Source organism: Gambusia affinis, linkage group LG10 (genome assembly GCF_019740435.1).
Source record: "Gambusia affinis linkage group LG10, SWU_Gaff_1.0, whole genome shotgun sequence".
In the NCBI taxonomy this organism is placed as follows: domain Eukaryota; kingdom Metazoa; phylum Chordata; class Actinopteri; order Cyprinodontiformes; family Poeciliidae; genus Gambusia; species Gambusia affinis.
The window spans coordinates 29,766,510-29,786,148 of record NC_057877.1 but is presented as its reverse complement, the minus strand read 5'-3'; the positions used below and the strand labels follow the sequence as shown (position 1 = coordinate 29,786,148).

The 19,639-nt window shown below is 51.6% G+C and overlaps 1 protein-coding gene across 5 annotated transcripts in view; it reads right to left on the bottom strand.

The window, feature by feature from the left end:
* Positions 1 to 1,832: 1,832 nt before the first annotated feature.
* frem1b (Fras1 related extracellular matrix 1b) overlaps positions 1,833 to 19,639 on the bottom strand; it is a 37,720-nt gene continuing 19,913 nt past the window's right edge. For 4 of the 5 annotated variants that reach the window (XM_044129638.1, XM_044129641.1, XM_044129639.1 and 1 more), the window contains 22 exons: positions 19,323 to 19,490; positions 19,035 to 19,243; positions 18,400 to 18,493; positions 17,954 to 18,206; positions 17,691 to 17,885; positions 17,002 to 17,190; positions 16,729 to 16,925; positions 16,475 to 16,658; positions 16,243 to 16,387; positions 14,244 to 14,385; positions 13,869 to 14,067; positions 12,949 to 13,180; positions 11,183 to 11,603; positions 9,998 to 10,199; positions 9,738 to 9,882; positions 9,529 to 9,658; positions 9,192 to 9,264; positions 8,968 to 9,117; positions 8,500 to 8,795; positions 4,291 to 4,406; positions 2,220 to 2,305; positions 1,833 to 2,148 (listed from right to left, as the gene is read on the bottom strand). In XM_044129638.1, coding sequence (XP_043985573.1) covers positions 1,952 to 2,148; positions 2,220 to 2,305; positions 4,291 to 4,406; positions 8,500 to 8,795; positions 8,968 to 9,117; positions 9,192 to 9,264; positions 9,529 to 9,658; positions 9,738 to 9,882; positions 9,998 to 10,199; positions 11,183 to 11,603; positions 12,949 to 13,180; positions 13,869 to 14,067; positions 14,244 to 14,385; positions 16,243 to 16,387; positions 16,475 to 16,658; positions 16,729 to 16,925; positions 17,002 to 17,190; positions 17,691 to 17,885; positions 17,954 to 18,206; positions 18,400 to 18,493; positions 19,035 to 19,243; positions 19,323 to 19,490 — 4,023 coding nt within the window. In that variant the 3' untranslated portion in view covers positions 1,833 to 1,951. The remainder of the gene's footprint in view (positions 2,149 to 2,219; positions 2,306 to 4,290; positions 4,407 to 8,499; positions 8,796 to 8,967; positions 9,118 to 9,191; positions 9,265 to 9,528; positions 9,659 to 9,737; positions 9,883 to 9,997; positions 10,200 to 11,182; positions 11,604 to 12,948; positions 13,181 to 13,868; positions 14,068 to 14,243; positions 14,386 to 16,242; positions 16,388 to 16,474; positions 16,659 to 16,728; positions 16,926 to 17,001; positions 17,191 to 17,690; positions 17,886 to 17,953; positions 18,207 to 18,399; positions 18,494 to 19,034; positions 19,244 to 19,322; positions 19,491 to 19,639) is intronic. The other variant, XM_044129642.1, reaches the window with a different exon arrangement.

Here is a 19,639-nt window from a genome sequence, read left to right as displayed (position 1 = left end):
CGGAACTGGCCAGGTTGATGGCGAGCTAGAAGACCAGGCATAGAGCCCAGGAAAGAATTCACTTCTTGGGGATTGAAGATTCTGCTTGCCTACCAGACTGGTAGGAGAAATCTTGCACCAAACGAATGATTCTGTTTCTACTTGGATCTGACTTTTGTTCACCCAGGACTTGAACCAAGCACGGCGGGATTTCATTGGCTGAGAGCCTCCAGGATGACCAGACGTCCTCTTTTTCCCGGACATGTCCTACTTTTCAGACCTAAAAAAATGTCCGGGGGGAATTTAAAAATCGTCCGGGATTTTGGTCAACTGCCTCAAAACACATTACATATCTTACAGTGCATTGTGATTACATTGCCACTCCGTTCCACTACTCCACTCCAGGTTTCTTTGTATGGTAAATTAGTCCCGCCCTTCTCCCCAAATCCAATCACGTTGCATTATGTGTGTGAGTTTGTGTGGGAAAAGTAAAGATAGCTGAGTTGACTTGTACACCGGCCGCTAGACTAGTTAAACCTTAAGTGTGACAGGCGATAGAACATGTGTGTTCGCCGATTCTACGGCAAAAATGCCTAAACGAAAGTGTTTACGGAGGAATTACAGAAAAGATTCCCGTGCTTTCATCAAGGTCGTGATCCCTATGAGGCGGAGTGTTTGACGTGTAAGTCAGGCACTAATGTGTCTGTGGCAAATAAAGGTGCCAACGACCTGCAAGTGCAGTGAATTCATCAAAGCACGTGAAAGCAGCCAGAGGTGAAAGCTCTTCGGCTGAAGTCACAGATTTCGTTGTGACAAAGTCAGACAGAGCAGCAGAAGGAAGCTTTGCTTTCCATACTGTTGAGCAGCATAAGGTCAGTAATGAGACACAGTATATATATATATATATATATTTTTTTTTTGGGGGGGAATTTCATAACACCCCCAAAAAAAAAAAAAAAAAAAAAGTGTCCTCCTTTTCAGAAACCCAAATCTGGTCACCATATCTTAATTAATGGACTAACAGGTGTGGACTCTTAATTGTAGAACTTTGGGAACAATTGATTGATTTAGTTCCTTTGTTGTTGGGTTTTAATTTCTCCTCCATGTTTTGTCAATGGCCATTTGGATGTTCCCAGTGTTGTAAATATGTATATATATATTATTCACATTTCAAATATAAAAACACTCGCAACTGCAACTTCTAGCCTACCTGCTCCTTTTTGAGTTGTACGTATCTGCTGAGGAAAAAACTAGCCATTTACTTAATTGGTCAAAATCAAATTATATTGAATGATAATATAGGATATTGTTATTCTTACAAAGATGCTACATTCAGGACTCAGGTGGAGCCTCAGCCGTCACCTGGATCCACAACCTGATATTTAGATAAAATAAAAACCTGGAACTTTTCTGAGTTTCAGTCAAAATTTCCAAAAGTCAAAACTTTTCTTTTTTTCTTGCAAATTTTTGACTCTTGGAACTCAGAAATGTTCTTGTTTCTTCTAGAAAATTCAGTTTTCTTGGTAGAAATTTAGTCCTTTATAAGGTTGTTAGAAAAACATCCTTACATTATGAGGATGGACTTGCTGCTGCTGAGCCTCATGTTTCTGATCTTCTGTTCCACTGGCTGTCAAGCTGCAGTCCTCAAGGTTCGCTGTGCTGCAGCGTTTAGATGAGCCTCTGCTGCAGCAGCTGAACAGAATAATCAGGTCATGAAGGTTCTGGAGAACCGACCCACACCAGGATGAGGGAATTAAAACGTTTCATTCCAGGGTTTTGTTCCTGTGGTTCATCTAAAACCTGCAGGACAGCGACTGGAGTTTGACCCGATTTAAAGGAATCAGAGGCTTCAGTGAATCTGATGATGTTTTTATTTAATTTCTTCTCTGGCTGAAAGTTGGCTGATCTGGACCAGATGATGTTTTTGTTTGACCTCCAGCTGCAGGTCGCTGCAGGTCGTGAGCGCGACGTCTCACGACGGCATCTCTGAGGAACAGATGAACGAATGCTGGGCTTCAGCTGAGCAGTTGGTAGGAATCCATCTTCTGGGGTTTTCAACCAGCACACAGTCTGAGCTGAAGCCAGCTTCATCCCGCCTCACCTGCGCCCCCTGGATTTTGGCTGAATGACCTTCATCCCACACCCAGAGGTCGTGACCTCCAGATTGACCTGAGGACAACAGAGAACATCAGCAGCAGAAATGGGGTTCATTGAAGGTGGAGTGAGGGAAACGTTCCCACCGATCCAGAAGGACTTTCTCCCCGCCAGCCTCCACATCCAGGCAGCGTCCTTCCTGGAGCGCACGCTGCTCAGGCTGCTGTTGAAGCTGAAACACAGGAAACATCAGATGCTTCGCGGCTGATACGTTGGGGTTTACCCTGGTGAACGAGAGGGTAGCCTCCCTCCGCCTACGGGTGGGGGGACGGGTCCTGACTGTCGTTTGTGCTTACGGGCCGAACAACAGTTCAGGTTACCCACCCTTTTTGGAGTCCCTGGAGGGGGTACTGGAGAGTGCTCCACCTGGGGACTCCCTTGTTCTGCTGGGGGACTTCAACGCTCACGTGGGCAACGACAGTGAGGCCTGGAGGGGCGTGGTTGGGAGGAACGGCCCCCCCGATCTGAACTGGAGTGGTGTTCTGTTGTTGGACTTCTGTGCTCGTCATGGATTGTCCATAACGAACACCATGTTCAAGCATAAGGGTGTCCATATGTGCACTTGGCACCAGGACACCCTAGGCTGCAGTTCGATGATCGACTTTGTCATCGTTTCATCGGATCTGTAGCCGTATGTCTTGGACACTCGGGTGAAGAGAGGTTCTGTCCACTGACCACTACCTGGTGGTGAGTTGGCTCCGCTGGTGGGGGAGGATGCCGGTCAGACCTGGCAGCCCAAACGTGTTGTGAGGGTCTGCTGGGAACGTCTGGCGGAATCCCCTGTGAGACGGAGCTTTAACTCCCATCTCCAGCAGAACTTTGAACACGTCCCTGGGGAGGTGGGGAACATGGAGTCTGAGTGGACCGTGTTCCTGCCTCCATTGTCAAGGCGACTCATCTGAGCTGTGGCTGCAAGGTTGTCAGTGCCTGTTGCAGCGGCAACCCTCGAACCTGCTGGTGGACACCTTCGGTGAGGGAAGCCGTCAGGCTGAAGAAGGAGTCCTATCGGGCCTTTTTGGCCTGTGGGACTCCGGAAGCAGCTGATGGGTACCGGGGGGCGAAGCGACCCGGGTGGTTGCTGAGGCAAAAACTCGGGTGTGGAAGGAGTTTGGAGAGGCCATGGAGAAAGACTTCCGTACGGCTTCGAGGCGATTCTGGTCCACCATCCGGCGTTCAGGAGGGGGAAGCAGTGCAGCACCAACACTGTCTACAGTGGGGATGGTGTGCTGACTCTGCAATATCGCATGGACATCGGGGGCAGTTCCCCTGGATTGGCAGACTGGGGTGGTGGTCCCCCTGTTCACAAAGGGGGACCGGAGGGTGTGCTCCAATTATAGGGGGGTCACACTCTGAAGCCTCCCTGGCAAGGTCTATTCGGGGGTTCTGGAGAGGAGGGTCCATTTGAAGTTTAGTTTTAATAAGGTTTCGTCATGAGGTGGGGGTGATGACCCAGGTAAAATGAATAGTGGTGGAGTTTAATGATGAAATAGTTACAGACACACAGGTGATCTGCCACAATCCAAAACCCCAGCAGCACCGCTGAGCGGAGGATAGAGCTAACGACAGGTAGCAACGGAGCACGCGAATGGATAACAACCAGACCAGACGGTTAGCTGACACTAGAGACAACAGATAACTGCAAACGACAAGGACCCGACAGAGACGCAGGTGACACTAAATACAGGAGAGGTAATCAGGGAACGAGACACACCTGGGAACAATCAAAGGGAGACAGGACAACATGGAGACTCAGACAGAAAAGTCCAAATAAATACACAGAAAAACATGACAAGTTTAGTTTTAATAGTTTAGTTTTATTCTGTCGTAGTTCTGATTCTGTCCAGAGTCAATCTTTCTGATCAGAACCCGACCTGCTGGAGCTCCAACAGTTTATAGGATGGCTGAGCGTGACGGTTACCGCGGTAACTGTCAGCTGAGCGTGACGGTTACCGCGGTAACTGTCAGGTCTCTGACTGGTTTCTCCTCCCAATTGATCAGTAAAAACATTTAATTGATCTCATAACCAATAAACTTTTTAACAACATCAGAATCAAGCTGAACTTTGACCCTCGTCACCTCAGATGGTTCAGTCAGAGTTCATGTTTCACCTGTTGAGGTCAGAGGGCAGGAGGTCCAACAGAACCAGACGGTACTTACAGCAGAGAGCAGGTTCTGTGGGCGCTGGCCCAGCTGGCTACGGACCGGCTCACTGTGTGGCAGCGCCCCCTGTAGGCAGTCCAGCCCTCAGGACACACGCTGGACGGGGTCAGCGCCTGGAAGGTAGAACAGCTGGTTTGTAGAACCGAACCAGAATCAGAACCAAACCAAATCTCTTGGACCTCCAGCCAGGTATCAATCCCACAATGCACTGCGTTAACCTGCAGCAGGTGAGTCCTGTGTCTTTCCTTGGCGATGCGTCACCAGAGGACCAGGAAATGAAAACAAGTTTCTGATCCAAACGGTCAAGAAAAGCCCAGATTGTCTCACTGGCTGGAGATTTTAGTTCAACAGTAACAATAAATAAAGTTTTCTTTGAAATGAATCACTCATCAGACTGAAGTCCAATAAAATCAGGTTGCTGGTCTGTTGGTTTTGTCTCCTGCAGACTTTGCTTTATTTCTTTTTTCTATCTAATAAAAAATCATATTCAGTCAGAGAGAGAGAGTCATGGAACAGGAAGAGAGGCTTCCTGGAAAATCAGGATGTAAGTTTGCAGCCTGCAGATTTATAGAAATAGTTCAGACTATTCCTTATTTCAAAGCATAAAAGTTTTTAAGAATGAAATTAAACATTTTGAGTAATTGAATAAAACCCCACATAAAATACTTCTATTAATATTAGTTTACTTGTAGGAATACTCCAAGTACAAAACTACATTTATACTTCTGGAAATACAAGAAAAACAAGTAACGTAACTTTGGTGTCAAATAATTACAATCATGGATTATTCTTGTTTCTTTTCAGAAAACATCTGTAATAACTCAATAAGATTATAATAACGGTAACTAATAAATTATGGTTATAATATTATAAATGAATGATAAATCAGAGAAGCTAAAGAAGTTATAAATGTGATTGTAACTGTGACGGAGGAGCCGTCATGAAGTAGGTTTTTTTTTTTCTAAATGGTGGCTTGCTAGGAGGCAGTCACATGATGACTGCCTGATGTCATCTGATTAGTACCAGGTGTTTTCTATTAAATTGTGTATTGTATTTTTGTTTACAAGTTTATTTATTTATTTCTGTTATTGTTATTATTCTTATTCTTATTATTTTGTATACTTTAAGAGTTTATTTGAGTTGGAAGTAATCGTTTAGTTCTTGATTGTTTGGAGTGTCTGTGGGCGGAGCCTGTGGCTTTAAAAGCAGGGCTCTGTGCCACAGGCAGTCAGTCTGTGCTTAGACTCACGCTGGAGGTGAGACTGTTGACCCAAATCCGAATAAAAATCCTCTAAAAATGATCTCCGACTTGGACTAGTCATTATGTCCGACTAAAACATAAGAGAACCCCGTCACAGTAACATTGAACTTGAAATGGAAAATATAATTTTCCATCACTGATGTGTTGGAGGTGCAGGGTCGGGGTCAGGGGGTCGGGGTCGGGGTTAGAGGAACCAACAGGAGAGCAGAAAGAAAAGGTTGTGCAGGCAACGGATGTAGAGAGGTGGATAAATCTATAAAAGGTGGGAGTAAAAGAGGAACTTTGGTTGGATCCTCCAGGCAGCTTATAGCCAAGATCCAGATGGACAAAGATCTCTGCAGCTGAAGAGCCGGGGCCACAGGGTCACAGACTGTCCTGTTCGTGGGGACCAACCCGTCTGTCATCAGCTGGGTCAGAACCCAAAGACAAAGATGAAGACCAAGGCAAAGAAGAACTGGTGCAACGACCTTTGACCTGCTGGACAAATCCAGTCCCAGTGCTTCCTGTTTCTCCTGCGGCTCCCTGCCGACACACGGAGCGTAACAAGGCCAGGCTGCTGTTGTAACTAAACTTTCTGCTTCGTTCTCAGACTCTGAACCTCCTGGTTGCTTCATGGACACGGTTAAAACCCAACGGGCCCCGGGCCCTTCAGTCGGGGGCCCTCACAGCTCCGTTTTCTGACTCTGTGGGCTTTTAAAAAGCAACTAAAAACATTTTCTCTGGCATTTATGTCTGGATTTTATCGTTTTATGTTTTGTACGGTTTTAAGGTTGATTTCTTTTGTAAAGCGCTTTGATGTCTGTGAAAATCTTTATAAATAAACTTTACTTACTTTACTTCAAGAGAGCATCTTGACTGATCGCTGAGAGACCTTCGCTCTGCCGAGCAGCAGAAATGTCTTTCCAGACGCTGTTGAGCGGCCATTGCAGTAGAACGTGGTGGTGGTAGCTCCTGCCAATTTCCTTTAAAATTTTTATTCAACTGTGTTTTCATAGTAAACCAAGTCTTTGTTATCTACTGCACTCTGGTCCTGTGTATATTTTTGCACCATGTGAGAATGTCAGGAAGGGGAAAGTCTCCTACTCAGATAAAGTCATGCTCACAGGCCTCGGCTCCTTTGGCACTAGAGCCGTGTGTCGTCACCGCTCAGACTCAGATGAACCCAGACGCCGATACCCTAAAGCTCGAACCGCTGTGTTCTTTGAAAGGAGACATCGCCGACATTATTAAGAAGGAACTTCAAGAGGTTCTTGGAGACGCGTTGCCATCCATTAAAGCCGAGGTACAAGCTGTGAAGACGCAGCTAGCAAGTTGCACTGGTGACGTTATCGATATGAAAGCTACTCTGGAGCAGCTTACGGCTAAAGTCACCATGTTGGAAGACAAGCTTGAGAACTTGGTCAAGATCAGGATGATCGGCGTGGAGGAGGGAGCTGGCTCCTGCTCACCTACCGCTGTGGCTGGGAAAGGAACCACTGGTGGACCGGTCTCATCGCTCTCCAACCCAAACCAGGCGGACGACCTCCAGTAATGATGTGCAGCTTCATTACTACAGTGACTGTCTGGGAGGGCCAGAGGATTAAAGTCGGAGCCAGTCTGTCGATTTTTCTGGATCACACTGCTAACTTTCACAAAAAGGACAGGATCCAACTTTATGTGGCTCTTACAGACCTTTGTCCTTGATCAATGCAGATGTAAAGGTGCTAGCCAAGTTGGTTTCTTGTCCTTTGGAGAAGGCCGTCCCTGTGGTTACATCTGAAGAGCACAATGGCTTTATCAATTATTCTTTACCACCTTTTTAATGTCATCTATTCAAAGCATTCCTCTGATACCATGAAATGCTCATTTCCCTGGATGCTGAAAAAGCCTTTGACAGGGTGGAGTGGGAAACGTGTTTGTGGTTTGGAAGAAGTTTGGATTTTGTGATACGTTTGTTTCTTGGATTCGTCTCCTTTATGCATCTCCCAAAGCCAGAGTTCATACTAATGAGATCTACTCAGATTATTTCCCCTCAAGCCTCCCGTTGTCACCGCTGCTCTTCATTACTGCAGTTGAGTCTTTGTCTACCACATTGTGTGCTTCCCCTCATTTAGAGGGATTATAAATCGTCCTTTTATGCAGATGATCTGTTGCTAAATGTATCTAAACTTCTGTCCTCTGTCTTGAGTATCTTAAATAATTTCAGCTCCTTTTCAGGCTACAAATTTATTTTTCTATTTCAGTCTATTCCTCTTTTATGCCAAAAATCTTTTTTGATTCCTTGGATAAGTTGATTGGTGTTTTTTTGTTGTTGTAGTTTTTAGTGTCCTTTATATGGCAGTAGGCTGACAGGAAGTAATTTATCTTCCAGATACAGTTTTCCTGATACGCATTTATTTTGTTACTTACAAATTTGGATTTCTGCCTCTAAATGTTTCCCAAATTTTCCTTCTGTACCCCCTGAACAGCTCTGGGAAAAGATTACAGCATATAATCCACTTCAGAATGTTTTGATTTCAAAGATTTATTGTTTTATTTTAAATCTAAGGGTTGATTCTAATGTTAAAATTGGATTAAAATCAATAAAATCCTGGTTTATCGTAGCTCTGATCACCTCTAGTAGTTTTCATTTTAGTCTCAGTAGGTTTAATTTGTGTATTACTGTGACCCAATCCAGAACCGAACCAGAACCAGAACATGACCCAAAGTAACAGTCTGCACATTTGAACCAGTAATGCTGAAAATCTAGATTCCGTGTGTGAGATTCTCTTTGGAGGAACCTGTAGGTGAACGGAACCGGAGGACGGAACCGGCATTTTCTGAAGCAGCCATCTGGATCAGAACCAGCTTTCCCCCTTCGGACCAGACGTCTCTGAAAGCACCTGACTGTGGAGTCAGCAGATCCTGGTCCTACTGAAGGACATCTGGACTTCCTGATGAGTTCAGACGTTTGAGGCAACACCCACCTTCTGTAACCCAGAGCTCCCAGTGCTCCCAGTGCTCCCAGTGCTCCCACTGCGTGCTCCCTGCAGGTGACCCTCTGAGCTGTGGGTGTCTCCAAGTAGCGCCTGGTCCTGTGGCTCCGCCTCGTCCAGGGAGGGCCGGCGGTCCGGGACGTCTCCTCTGGGAGGGTGGGGCTGTTTCTCCCAAAGAAGTTCTGCCTCGATATCAGTCACTGGATCTTCATCCTCCTCTTCCTCAGGTTGAGGATGAGGAGGAAGAGGAGGAGCCCGTACCTTTAGGTCTTCTGGGTCGCAGCGTCCTGGCAGACAGAGAGGAGATGAATCTTTCACCTGAAAGTGTACAACTTGTTTCATCAGGTAGCTAACTGAAGACGGCTCCCCCTGCAGGCTGACGAGGGGGGGCCCAACGTGGGGGGCCGACGGGCCCCCTGCTGCTCAACAATTCAAAACAGAAACGGCGTCTGCTCTCGCCTGCGCGGGGGTCGATGATCTCCACGGCGGCGGCGTTTCTCTGACCCAGGACGGCGTTCTGAGGATTCCTCAGAGCGACGCTGAAGGCCTCGTGGTTCTCCTCCAGGCCGTCATCCAATGGGAAGACGCTCCAGGTTTTCACGTTCACACCTGGAGCCAACAGGATGTAAGGCATCAGACCGGCGGCGGACCCCATCAGACGGAGAACCGGCTTTGGATCCGACCTGTGTCGAACTGGATCAGAGCGGCCGAGCTGTGGGTGAAATCCCGGCCGGCTTTGGCCGATCCGCCCTCCACCTGCGCAGAAAGCGAAGCTCCGCTCAGTTCGTCATTCAAATTAGTTTTGATCCGATTCAGTTTCATCAGAACCTGCTGCGGATCGCTGGACCACTGGAGCCTCTGAGTTTCAAGGTCCAGTCAGAACCGGGTTCAGTCCAACACGTTGGGAAAACGTGGAACTGGACCGTGGAACTGACCCTGTAGAACCTGGGAAACCTTTGATCGGCTCAGACTGGTTCTGCTTTGATTAGTTTGATCCGATTCGGTCCGACCCGGACTCACCTGGATGGAAACGTAAGCCGGGTCGGCGCTCCGCCCGCCACGTTGGATCTGGATCTGCAGAGTTCCCGAAGTCTCGCAGGTTCTGTAGCAGCTGGCTGACAGCTGGACCCGGGACCAGAACAGCTCCAGCCTGCGGGACCGGAACCAGAACCGGAGTCTGGGACACAAACCGACAGATACTGAGTCACATGACCCGAGCGGACGCCTACCTGTGAGGTGGAGCTGCGTTTCCCGCCGGGTCCACGAGTCGGAACCAGAACCCGTCGGCCGTCACGTCCACGTCAACCGGGACGACGTAGAGGACGGAGCGCCGGTCCAGATCGCGCTGGGTGAAACGTCGGCTGATGGTGGAGCCTGCAGGACGAGGAGGGGATAAGCTGGGGCCCGATATGGGGGGGGCCCATTGTTCTGGTGCAGACTGAGTTAAAGGCAGGCGGTTCTGCGGATCAGAACCGGCCTCCGGTTCTACCTGTGGCTGCGTTCTCCAAGGATCCGAACTGAGGCGGCGTGATGATGGAGAACTCCAGGAGTTCTGCTGGGCTGTCCGGGTCCGAGCCCCGCAGGTGTCGGCTGGTGATGAAGATGCCGTAGCGGCCGGCGCCGAGGTTTGTCACGGTACTGGGACTCTCCAGGTGGTCCAGACTGGGAGCGACCCGGTCCACCTGTTCGACCTGGTCCAGAAGAGACATGGGTCACCCAGGAACCCAAGAGACCGGGACCAGCACCAACTGGACTCCATGCCTCCAGTGCAGAGGTCAGCTTGAGTTCTTCTGATTTCTGGATCCGTTTTTCAACAAAACTCCAGAATTCAAAAACAGAATCTGTTCAAAACATCCAAACTTTAAATTGATTTTATTTGACCACATATTGAGATAAAGCAAAATGTTCTGTCAGGGTTCTGGTCGTTGGCCTGTGGCCATAAACAATAAATCAATTAATGGTACAATAAATTAAAACTATCCATCATTTTAATTATCGTCTCTTTTTCTCTTTCTGTTGATGACACTGAATGAAAAAAGGTTCAACTCCGCTGCTCTCCACTGACCCTCCCTTGCTCATTTCCTCAGTGTAATGTCCAGTTCACACTACACTGTCGGCCCATTTCCTAAACCTGAGAGATCACACATTAGCCGACAGAAAGAAGTAGATTTGTTGTTAATGGAGACTGAGAATCCATTTTATTTTATTTTAGTTGGTAGTTTGGTTTATTTAATCAGTTCCAGTGTTAAATGTTCTTTTGATAATAAAGTAACTCTAACCCTCACAGTGCAGCTCCACTTTATGACCACCAGGTGTCACCATCAGCACTTGCTGCAGACTCAGCCGCTGCTCTCTGAATCAGCAGAAGCAGAATAAACTTTTCAAAAACTCAGGATGGAAAATTTCTGCTCAGCATCTGGAGGTTCTGACCCGGCAGCTGAGCTCCTTAGAATCGGATCTGCATTTGAAGACATTTCTACATCTGAGGTTCTAGATTGTTTCTGCTGGACCTGCAGGTCGCAGATCCACACAGACAAGTTTCAGTCCGGTTCTGCCTTGCTTCACCCGCCAGTCGGAACCGTGAGGTCCGATCCGGCTGATGGGGCCCTGTGGGGAGGAGCTGGACGGGGCCGGACCCGGCTGCACTGTTACAGGTCGACCTGTTGCTGCTCACCTGGATGCTGAACACTGCAGGCTCCTCCTTCAGCTGGCCAAACTCCAGATAGCCTTTGTTGGTTCCATCGCTTGGCAGAAAGCAGAACCGGTCCGGCCGCGCCGGGCTGCCCGGCACGTGCCGGTAAGCCAGGTCCAGCTGGTCGATGTCGGTCTGCAGGAACCTGGGTGGCGAAGGCAGCGGCGCTCCCCTCAGCAGAAGCTTTCCGTACCTGGGCAGCAGCGTGACGATGAAGGTCAGGTTGGACGCTGCGGTATCCGGGTCGGTGAGCCGCAGAAGGTCGGGGGTCACGGCGGCGACGGAGCCGTCCTGCAGACGAAGGCCGGCGTTGACGCCGAGGGTTGGAGGGATGCGGTCGCTGCGTTCGATGGTGAAGAGGAGCGTGCCGGCGCGGGACGAGGCGCCGTTGGTAACGACGAAGCTGCAGAGAGAAAATACATCAGTAATGTGCAGCGCCCTCTGCTGGGTGGATGAACCTCGCTGATGGATGGCTGCAGGTTTGATTCTCTAGTCAGGACTCGTTAGGAGAAGGCTCCCTGCTGAGCTCTGCTGTGACCCAACGTCTGTGGTTCTGGTTCTGAGTGAACTCCCAGTAAGACAAGGATGATGAGGACTGGGTCAGAGGAACAGCCAAGTATAAATAGCTGGACAGGCTGGTGTGTGTTTGCCCTTACAGCCCCGTGCCAATCTGAAGCTACGCTGCAGCACACACACACATCTACACACACACACACAGACACACAACGCTGCAGCACACACACACACAGACACACAAACACATCCACACACACACAGACACATCCACACACACACACAGACACACAAACACACACACACAGACACACAAACACATCCACACACATCTACACACACACACACAGACACATCCACACACACAGACACATCCACACACACGTTGCACAGCAGCATCTGGCGGCCATGTTTGCCCAGGACGTCTGTTTGGTCACTCATTCATCATCTGCTGTCACTTGAACCCCGGGGTGTTGATGGTCAGGCGACCCGAAACAATCTGCTGAGCCCAGAACCAGCTAACGACCGGAGTCGGTATTCCAGAACAGCCTGGACTGGGCCCACTGCAGGTCCAGGACTCGTTGAACCGACCCGGTCGCTGCGTGTCTTTGTCCAAGTCGCTCCAAGAATTCCCATCAAATTCCAGTGAAGGAAAAATGTTTGGTGAATTTCTGTCTGAACGAGAAAATGTTCTGGTTTGTAGCTAAAACTGGAGGGCCGACCTTCTATTGCTGCAGGGGCCACCAAAGGCCCCAGGGCCACGCTTTGGGCATCTGCTGGAAGCATGAACCTAGAAACTGTCTTGGCACAGAAGCTGATCAAGAGTGGGACCGGAAGCCCGGCGTGTGGTCCGTCCCCTGCGGATCGGGTCAGAAGTGTGAAGCGCTGGCCCGGTTCTGTGGATCGGGCAGAAAGCGAAAAGTTCTGGCCCGGATCTGATCCGAGCGGTCGCAGCCAGGATTGTGACGGGAACTGGGCCGGCCGGCTGCTCGGTCTGCAGCCAAGCAGTGGTGGCGCGGGTCTGGGCGACAAACCAGACCTGCCCCTCCCCCACCCGCTGCTGCCAAGTTGGCATCAGAAGCAGGCGGCCGCCTCCAGGCTCGGTCCGTCCTCGGCCAAATGCGCTGCTGCCGTTTTCAGGGGACAGAAAGGTGGAGACGGAGCGGTTCGGATGGGTTCTGGATCAGCTCAGGTGTTGATCAGAACCAGAACCCGCTCCAGGTGCCTGGCCTCACCTGAACGAGTCGGCGTCCGAGTCGTGGTCGTTGCTGTGGGTGTAGCACACTCGGTGCGCCGCCACGTCCAGCTGGGTGGGCGGTCGGGCGGGCGCCGGACCGTGGCCGGACACGGCGAACACCAAGTCCTCGGGTCGGCCCGCCGAGTCCAGCGCCAGCAGGACGTCGGTGTTCAGGACGAGCCGCTGCCCCTCCCGCAGGCGGACGGGCCGGGTCTGCAGCACGATCTCACCTGGAGGCGGTCAGAGGAAGAAACTAATGTTTCTACGGAAACCGACCGGAACCAGAACTACTTTAGCAACCTTGCAAACACTGAACACAACAAGAAGCAAAGTCAGGAAGAAAAAGGTTCTGATAAACACCAAAACGTCTCTACCGGGTCGAAACAACCAGGAAAACTAAAACTCAAATGACAAAGTAAAACATTTTCATACAACACCTTGTTGGAAAAGTGGATCAGAACCAAATTCAAGCCCAGAACCGGACCCAACTTCCTGAGCCATTAATCAGTCTAAAAAGTTCTGACCCAGATCTGAGCGCCTCTGATGCTCCTGCCTTGCTCAGCAGCGTGCCGGCAGCCAGGTTCTGGGAGCGACCCGTGTTTGTGTTTCGGATCAGCACCCAGAGGAAACGGGTCCACAGCTGCTGCGCCTCCTCCCCGTTAATTATTCAGCGGCTGACGAGGCCCGCCGTTTCTCACCTCGGCTCCTCCAGGACCGCCGGGCCCGGCGCCAGAAGGGCCGGGCCCGGCGGAACCGTGTTCACCCGACTGGTAAAAATGACAGGAAGGAGCCACTAAATAATGCAGGAACCGACTGACCCGGGGGGCTGCAGAACCGGGTCTCTGCACATAAACTGGATCTGTTTGTTTTAAAGACGTGTTGTGAATCAACTGAGTCGGTTCTGGTTCTGGTTCTGACCTGGGTCCACCGTGCGAATGGAGATCAGGAAGCTCTGAGTTGGAGACTCATTGTCCTCGTCGCTCAAGATGAAACGGAAGCTGTCGTGACCTCTGAACCCGACGCCGCTGGTTCTGTGATGGTACCACACCCGGTTCATCTCCACCTGTTCCTGAGTGAAGTTCTGACCCGCTTCAAGGTCCGCCCAGCTGGACTCTGTCTGCAGAAACAGAGGCAGAAGCTGAGCGGCGGGACGGCGTCCAGATCTGAGTTTGACTCATCAACGCAGCGCTGCTCAGCACGGGTCCGTTTGGGTCAGACGAAGCGGACAGAACCTGGAAACCGACCGGAGTCAGACTGAAACTCCAGCTGTTGGACAACAGAGACACTCATCACCTTCAGCAGCAGTTTTCCAAATCGTGGTGCGGCGGTAATGAAGTAGAACACCTGGCCAGCAGGTGTGTCCAGATCGGCGGCTTCCAGAACCGCTCCGGAGATCACTCTGCGCTCCCCAGAGTCCAGGTCCAGTCCGGCGTTCCTGCAACAACAGGAACCGGTTTGGTCTAGACAGCCTGGACCTGCAACATCACCTCATCCGGAACCAGCTACAGACACAACCAACCTGTCAACCGTTCTACCCAGCAGAACCAGAACCAGAACTCGTTCGGCTCATTTGAGCGGTCCAGTTTAGCTCCGTGTCTGAATACCTGGACTGAAACCACTGTGGCTGCAGTTGGGTTCAAAAGGTTTGGAGTGGAGCCGGTCGATGGCGACGGGCCGTAAGGTCAGAGTTCAGTCTGAGGAGCCTGATGGAGCTGACCTGCTGTTAGGGTTAGGGTAACGTTTACGTCCCTCCCAGCATGTGGCGCCGTTCATCAAACCGCTGGGAGTGTCCCGAACACTCAGCCATCGCCCAGCAGGTTGTTTACGACGGGAAAGATGGAAGCTGATAAGAGCTAACAGAAACTCTCCTGGCTGCTGCAGCAGAGCCTGGTGGACGTGCTGCAGCAGAGCCTGGTGGACGTGCTGCAGCAGAGCCTGGTGGACGTGCTGCAGCAGAGCCTGGTGGACGTGCTGCAGCTATTGAGGACGTTAACCTGCCACACAACCAAGTCTGTTATTTGGACCGAGCTGAACTGGTTCAAAAGGTTTTTTATGTTTCTATGCGTCCTTTCCTGATCTTTGAAGGTTTCTGACACATTTTCAGGATTTCTATGTGGCTAAAGACTTCAGACATCTGAGCGTTTTGGTACTTCTGGACCAGGTACTGGACGCAATGTTGGACCTGGTTCTGGATCCAGTGCTGTTGGTAGGAAGCAGAGGTGCTGCTGATGCTGAGGGCTTCAGGGGTTCTGACATCAGGAACCATCTGTTTGCTTCTTCACTCGGAAATAAAATCCACGCAGGAGAAGCTGCAGCTCATCCTGCAGGAAACCAGGAAGCAGCAGCTGCCAAGTCGCCGTGTTCTTCTGCCTGACTGGAGGCCACGGCTCCGCGCCTTACTGCCCCCTCCTTACTGCCCCCTCCTTACTGCCCCCTCCTTACTGCCCCCTCCTTACTGCCCCCTCCTTACTGCCCCCTAAAGGCTTCATCTAGACCTGTAGTAAACAAAGGCCAGGTAACGTTCCTCTCCACAGGTGATCAGGTCAGTAGGGCCCGACCTGGCTGGGAGACCTTTTCCAAAAGTCCAGCAGTCAGACATCTGGTGAGACCCTCAGGAATCAGATCCATGTCCCCTCCGTGTCCCCTCCGTGTCCCCTCCATGTCCTCTCCATGTCCTCTCCATGTCCTCTCCATGTCCCCTCCATGTCCCCTCCGTGTCCCCTCCATGTCCCCTCCGTGTCCCCTCCGTGTCCCCTCCGTGTCGCCTCCATGTCCCCTCCGTGTCCTCTCCATGTCCCCTCCGTGTCCCCTCCATGTCCCCTCCCCTTTTTGTCTCTGATGTTCACGTCTTCCTGCTGCTGAGTACCAGATGATACAAAAAAGTGTTTCCATGGTAACGTCCTTCCAGAAGTACAACAGCTTCTGGTTCGGCTCTCATCTTTGTTATTAATAAGGATCATGAAACTAACTCTGACCTCTGACCTCAGAGACAGATTTACAGCTTAGATACATTTAAGCTTTAAAGTATGTGTGTGTGTGTGTGCAATGATAACTTGATATACATAGCAGTACCAGTATTAATAGTAGTAACAGTAGCAGTAATAATAAGTCCTCTAACCTCTAACCTCTAACCTCTAACCTCTAACCTCTAACCTCTAACCCCGCCCTGCTGAGGCTCATTTGCTGAATGCAACTAATACAGTAACTTGTAATCTAGTAACCAGAAAAGTCTTTTACTTTTTTAAGCATTAATCAGAAATGAAGCTACATTCTCCAGGTCCCCTCTGTGTACCTGACCAGGTGTGGCGTGTTGTCGTTGACCGGCAGCACCGTGACCCGGGCAGCACCCCCCACCGAGTGGACGCCGTCGCTCAGTTGCAGCAGGACGCTGTCCTCCAGGGTATCCGAGTCGTCGTGCACGTACAGCACCGTCATGCCTACAGCGAGGATACAGACCCAAAACAGCGGTTCTGTTTGTAGAACCCGACCCAAGGAACTGGGACCCAGTCCATCGGCCTCCTCACCTTGACGCAGCTCCTGAAGGGTGAAGGTCGTGACCCGGGCGCCCGCCCAACCCTGCGTATTGCGGACCAGCCGGCCGTGACTCGGGGGGCGCTCCACCTGGAAGGTGAGGAGGTCGGCCGGGACGTCCAGGTCACAGGCGTCCAGAGTGGGCGGAGTCAGCTCCTTAGCCCCGCCTTCCTTCACCTGCCGGAGGAAGTGGAGGAGTCACTCACCTGTTTCATGTTACCATGGTTACAGCTTTGATCAGACGCACGGTAAAGTTGGCGAGCAGCAGGGAAGGCGGCTCGTCATTGGTCGGGTTGATGATGACGTAGAGAGGGACGGGGGCGGAGCTAAATGTGCCGTCACTCACTCTGATGGACATCTGGTCTGCCGTTGGCTCCACCCCTCTGTGCTCTGATTGGACGTACCTGATGAAGCCCAAAGTCAGGTGGGTCAGGCTGAAGGATTCTGGGAGAAGACAGTCAGGTCAGGATCCAGAACTGGAGTCTGGGTCGGGTCAGGAACCAGTACCAGGCATACGGACCAATGGGTATCCCTGCGCCGCTCTTCTCTGAGCCCGGCATCGGCAGCACGTTCTCCAGGAAGCCGTGAAGGGGCGGAGCCTCCAGGTGAAAGGTCAGATCCTGGGGGATGCTGTCTGGGTCTGAGGCCCCGAGAACCCCCCCACACAGACAGGCCCTGGAGCCTTCATCCACCAGCAGCAAGGACTCACCTGGAGACACAAGACACAGAGACAGGTGTTCCCTGACCCGGGCTCTGACTGGTCCTTATTAACCGGGCTGAGACCCGGCGCGGTTCAGGGGCCGTTGCCGTCTCTGCGTTTCCTCTGAAGGGTTCCAGGCAGTTCATTTTTTCGTTTTTCATTTATTAAACCAAAACGACTCGACTCGGGCCGAGTGCACAGCGTGTCCTGATTGATCGTTGGCCACGCCCCTTCGCTCCCTTCGCTCTTGCTGACTGCCTTGGGAAAGGCAGAAATGCGATCAAACAATCTGTTTTTGTTTCTCTGCTGGTCGGATGAATTCAAACGTCTCTGCAGCGACCTTGGAAAACAGAACTGAGGTTACGATGCAGAGCTGGTCAGAACTCTCCAGAACCTCTCAGGGAATCTGGACTCGGGTGTTTATCAGAACGCTCTGGGCCGATCCAAGTCGGTCCGAGTTCTCTGGCTCACCAGAACCGGACCCACCCTGTGGTTCCTAATGGTCTTACCCAGAGTGACTTCAGGAACCTTGTTGTTCACAGGAAGAACCGTGATGTTCAGGTCATAAACAGGAAGCGTGCCGTGCAGAGGGACAGGTGGGGGCGGGGCGTCTCCATGGCAACAGTCATCCATCACGCCGGCCTCCCCGTCAGAGATGATGAGGGTGACCGTGTCAAACACCGGCCCGGGTCCGATCTCTGCACCTGAACACAGAGCGGTGTTCTCAGCCAGGTCTAAAGACCCGCGGGCCCTGAACGCAGCACGGACTCACCTGAGTGGACGTAGTGGACGTGTCCCTGCAGCAGGTCCTGCTGGGAGAACTTGTCCGTCTTTACGCCGGCTCTCTGCAGCTCCCCCCGCCCAGGACTCCGGGCCAGCATGTAGGCCAGCCTGGAGTCGTCGCCGTCCCGGTCCGTGGCCGACAGGAAGTCCGCCGTCACCTGGACCCGCCCCCCCTCCTCGCAGCTCAGGGATGTCCGCAGGCCCCCAGCCAGCCGGGGGGGCTCGTCGTTCATCGGTCGCACCTAAAGAAAAGGCAGGTAAACACTGGGGTGATCCAGTAGAACCCTGGACCCGCTCTGTAACCCGGTAGGACCCAGGTTTCGCTTTGTGAACATCAGGTGGAGGGGATGGAAGATCATCCAGAACCTTCCAGAACTCGTCCAGCCTGACCCGTCTATCGGTGCTATTGGATGATGTCGCTACTTACAGACTCACCTGGACTTGTAGCACGATGTCCATGGAGTTCTGCCCGTCCGTCACCTTCAGACCCACCTGGTCTTCTCTGGTCTCTGAGTCGTCGTGGACGTACCTGAGATGTAGGCAGAGAGCAGCTTAGGAAACGCAGAACAGGAGCCACAGCTGCAGGAGTCAGAGGGAAACATCTCCTTCAAGAGAACTTTCTGGACAGGAACGCTTGGTGCTAATGTGAAACCTTGATGAGACCTCCTGCTGGGCTGAACGTACAGGACTGGACTTTGCACCGGGCCCTCTGCTCACCACCACCAAGCAAGCTGGGTGAAGAGTTTTGGTGCAGTGGTTGGTGGGGTGGGTTTTGAGTCAGTGACGTCCCGACTGCAGGACAAACTCCTACAACCGCTGGGAGCATCATCCTCACCGCCAGCAGAACACAAAGACCTCCTACTCTAGAGAAGACAACATCCTCAAGACTTTATCTATGGAAAAACCACCAAATCCTGGAGGTTCTGCTGCCTGACTTCCCACCACTCTGGGTCAGAACCAAACTGACATTTTCAAGCACTGATAAATGAACTTGAGTCAAAGCTCTGCTGAGCTGGAGGCCTGGTGATAAACCCGGAAGAACCAGAGACCTGGATGAAGGCGAGTCTCACCTGAGCTGCAGTCCTCTCAGGTCAGGGAGCCTGAACCTGCCTCCCTGCAGCAGAACTCCACCCCGCAGCTCCAACCAGCCGTGGCGTGCCGTCTTCTGCACCTCCACCCTCAACTCCTCTTCAGGACTGTCCCGGTCCTGGACCAGCAGGTGCTCCTCCGTGACAAAGGCCGCGCCGCCCTCCTCCACTCGCAGCAGGTTGGTGAAGGCCTGAGAGACGACAGGTGAACCAGAACATCTGCAGAAACAAGACCTCCACCCACTCAGAGCAGCCAGGGCGACCTCTGACCTCAGGGGGAAGGTTGTCCACAGGGGTCACGGTGATATTGAAGACTAGGCCAGAGACGGTACCGCCGTGCGGGTCACTGACGGAAAACACAAACTGGACAAAGAGCGGGTCAGGGCCAATGTCCTCCACTGGGGGCATGAAGGCCACCTTCCTGTGGTTGACGGCGTCCTGCAGCGGCAGAAGATGGAGGACAGTCACTAGAACCCAAAATCTGGTTCTGGTCCAAATCGGTCTGCTCTAGGAGGAAAATGGCTCCAAGTTTAACAAACGATATGCAGGAGAACGTAAAGATGCAAAACCAGAAGAGCTACTTTCTC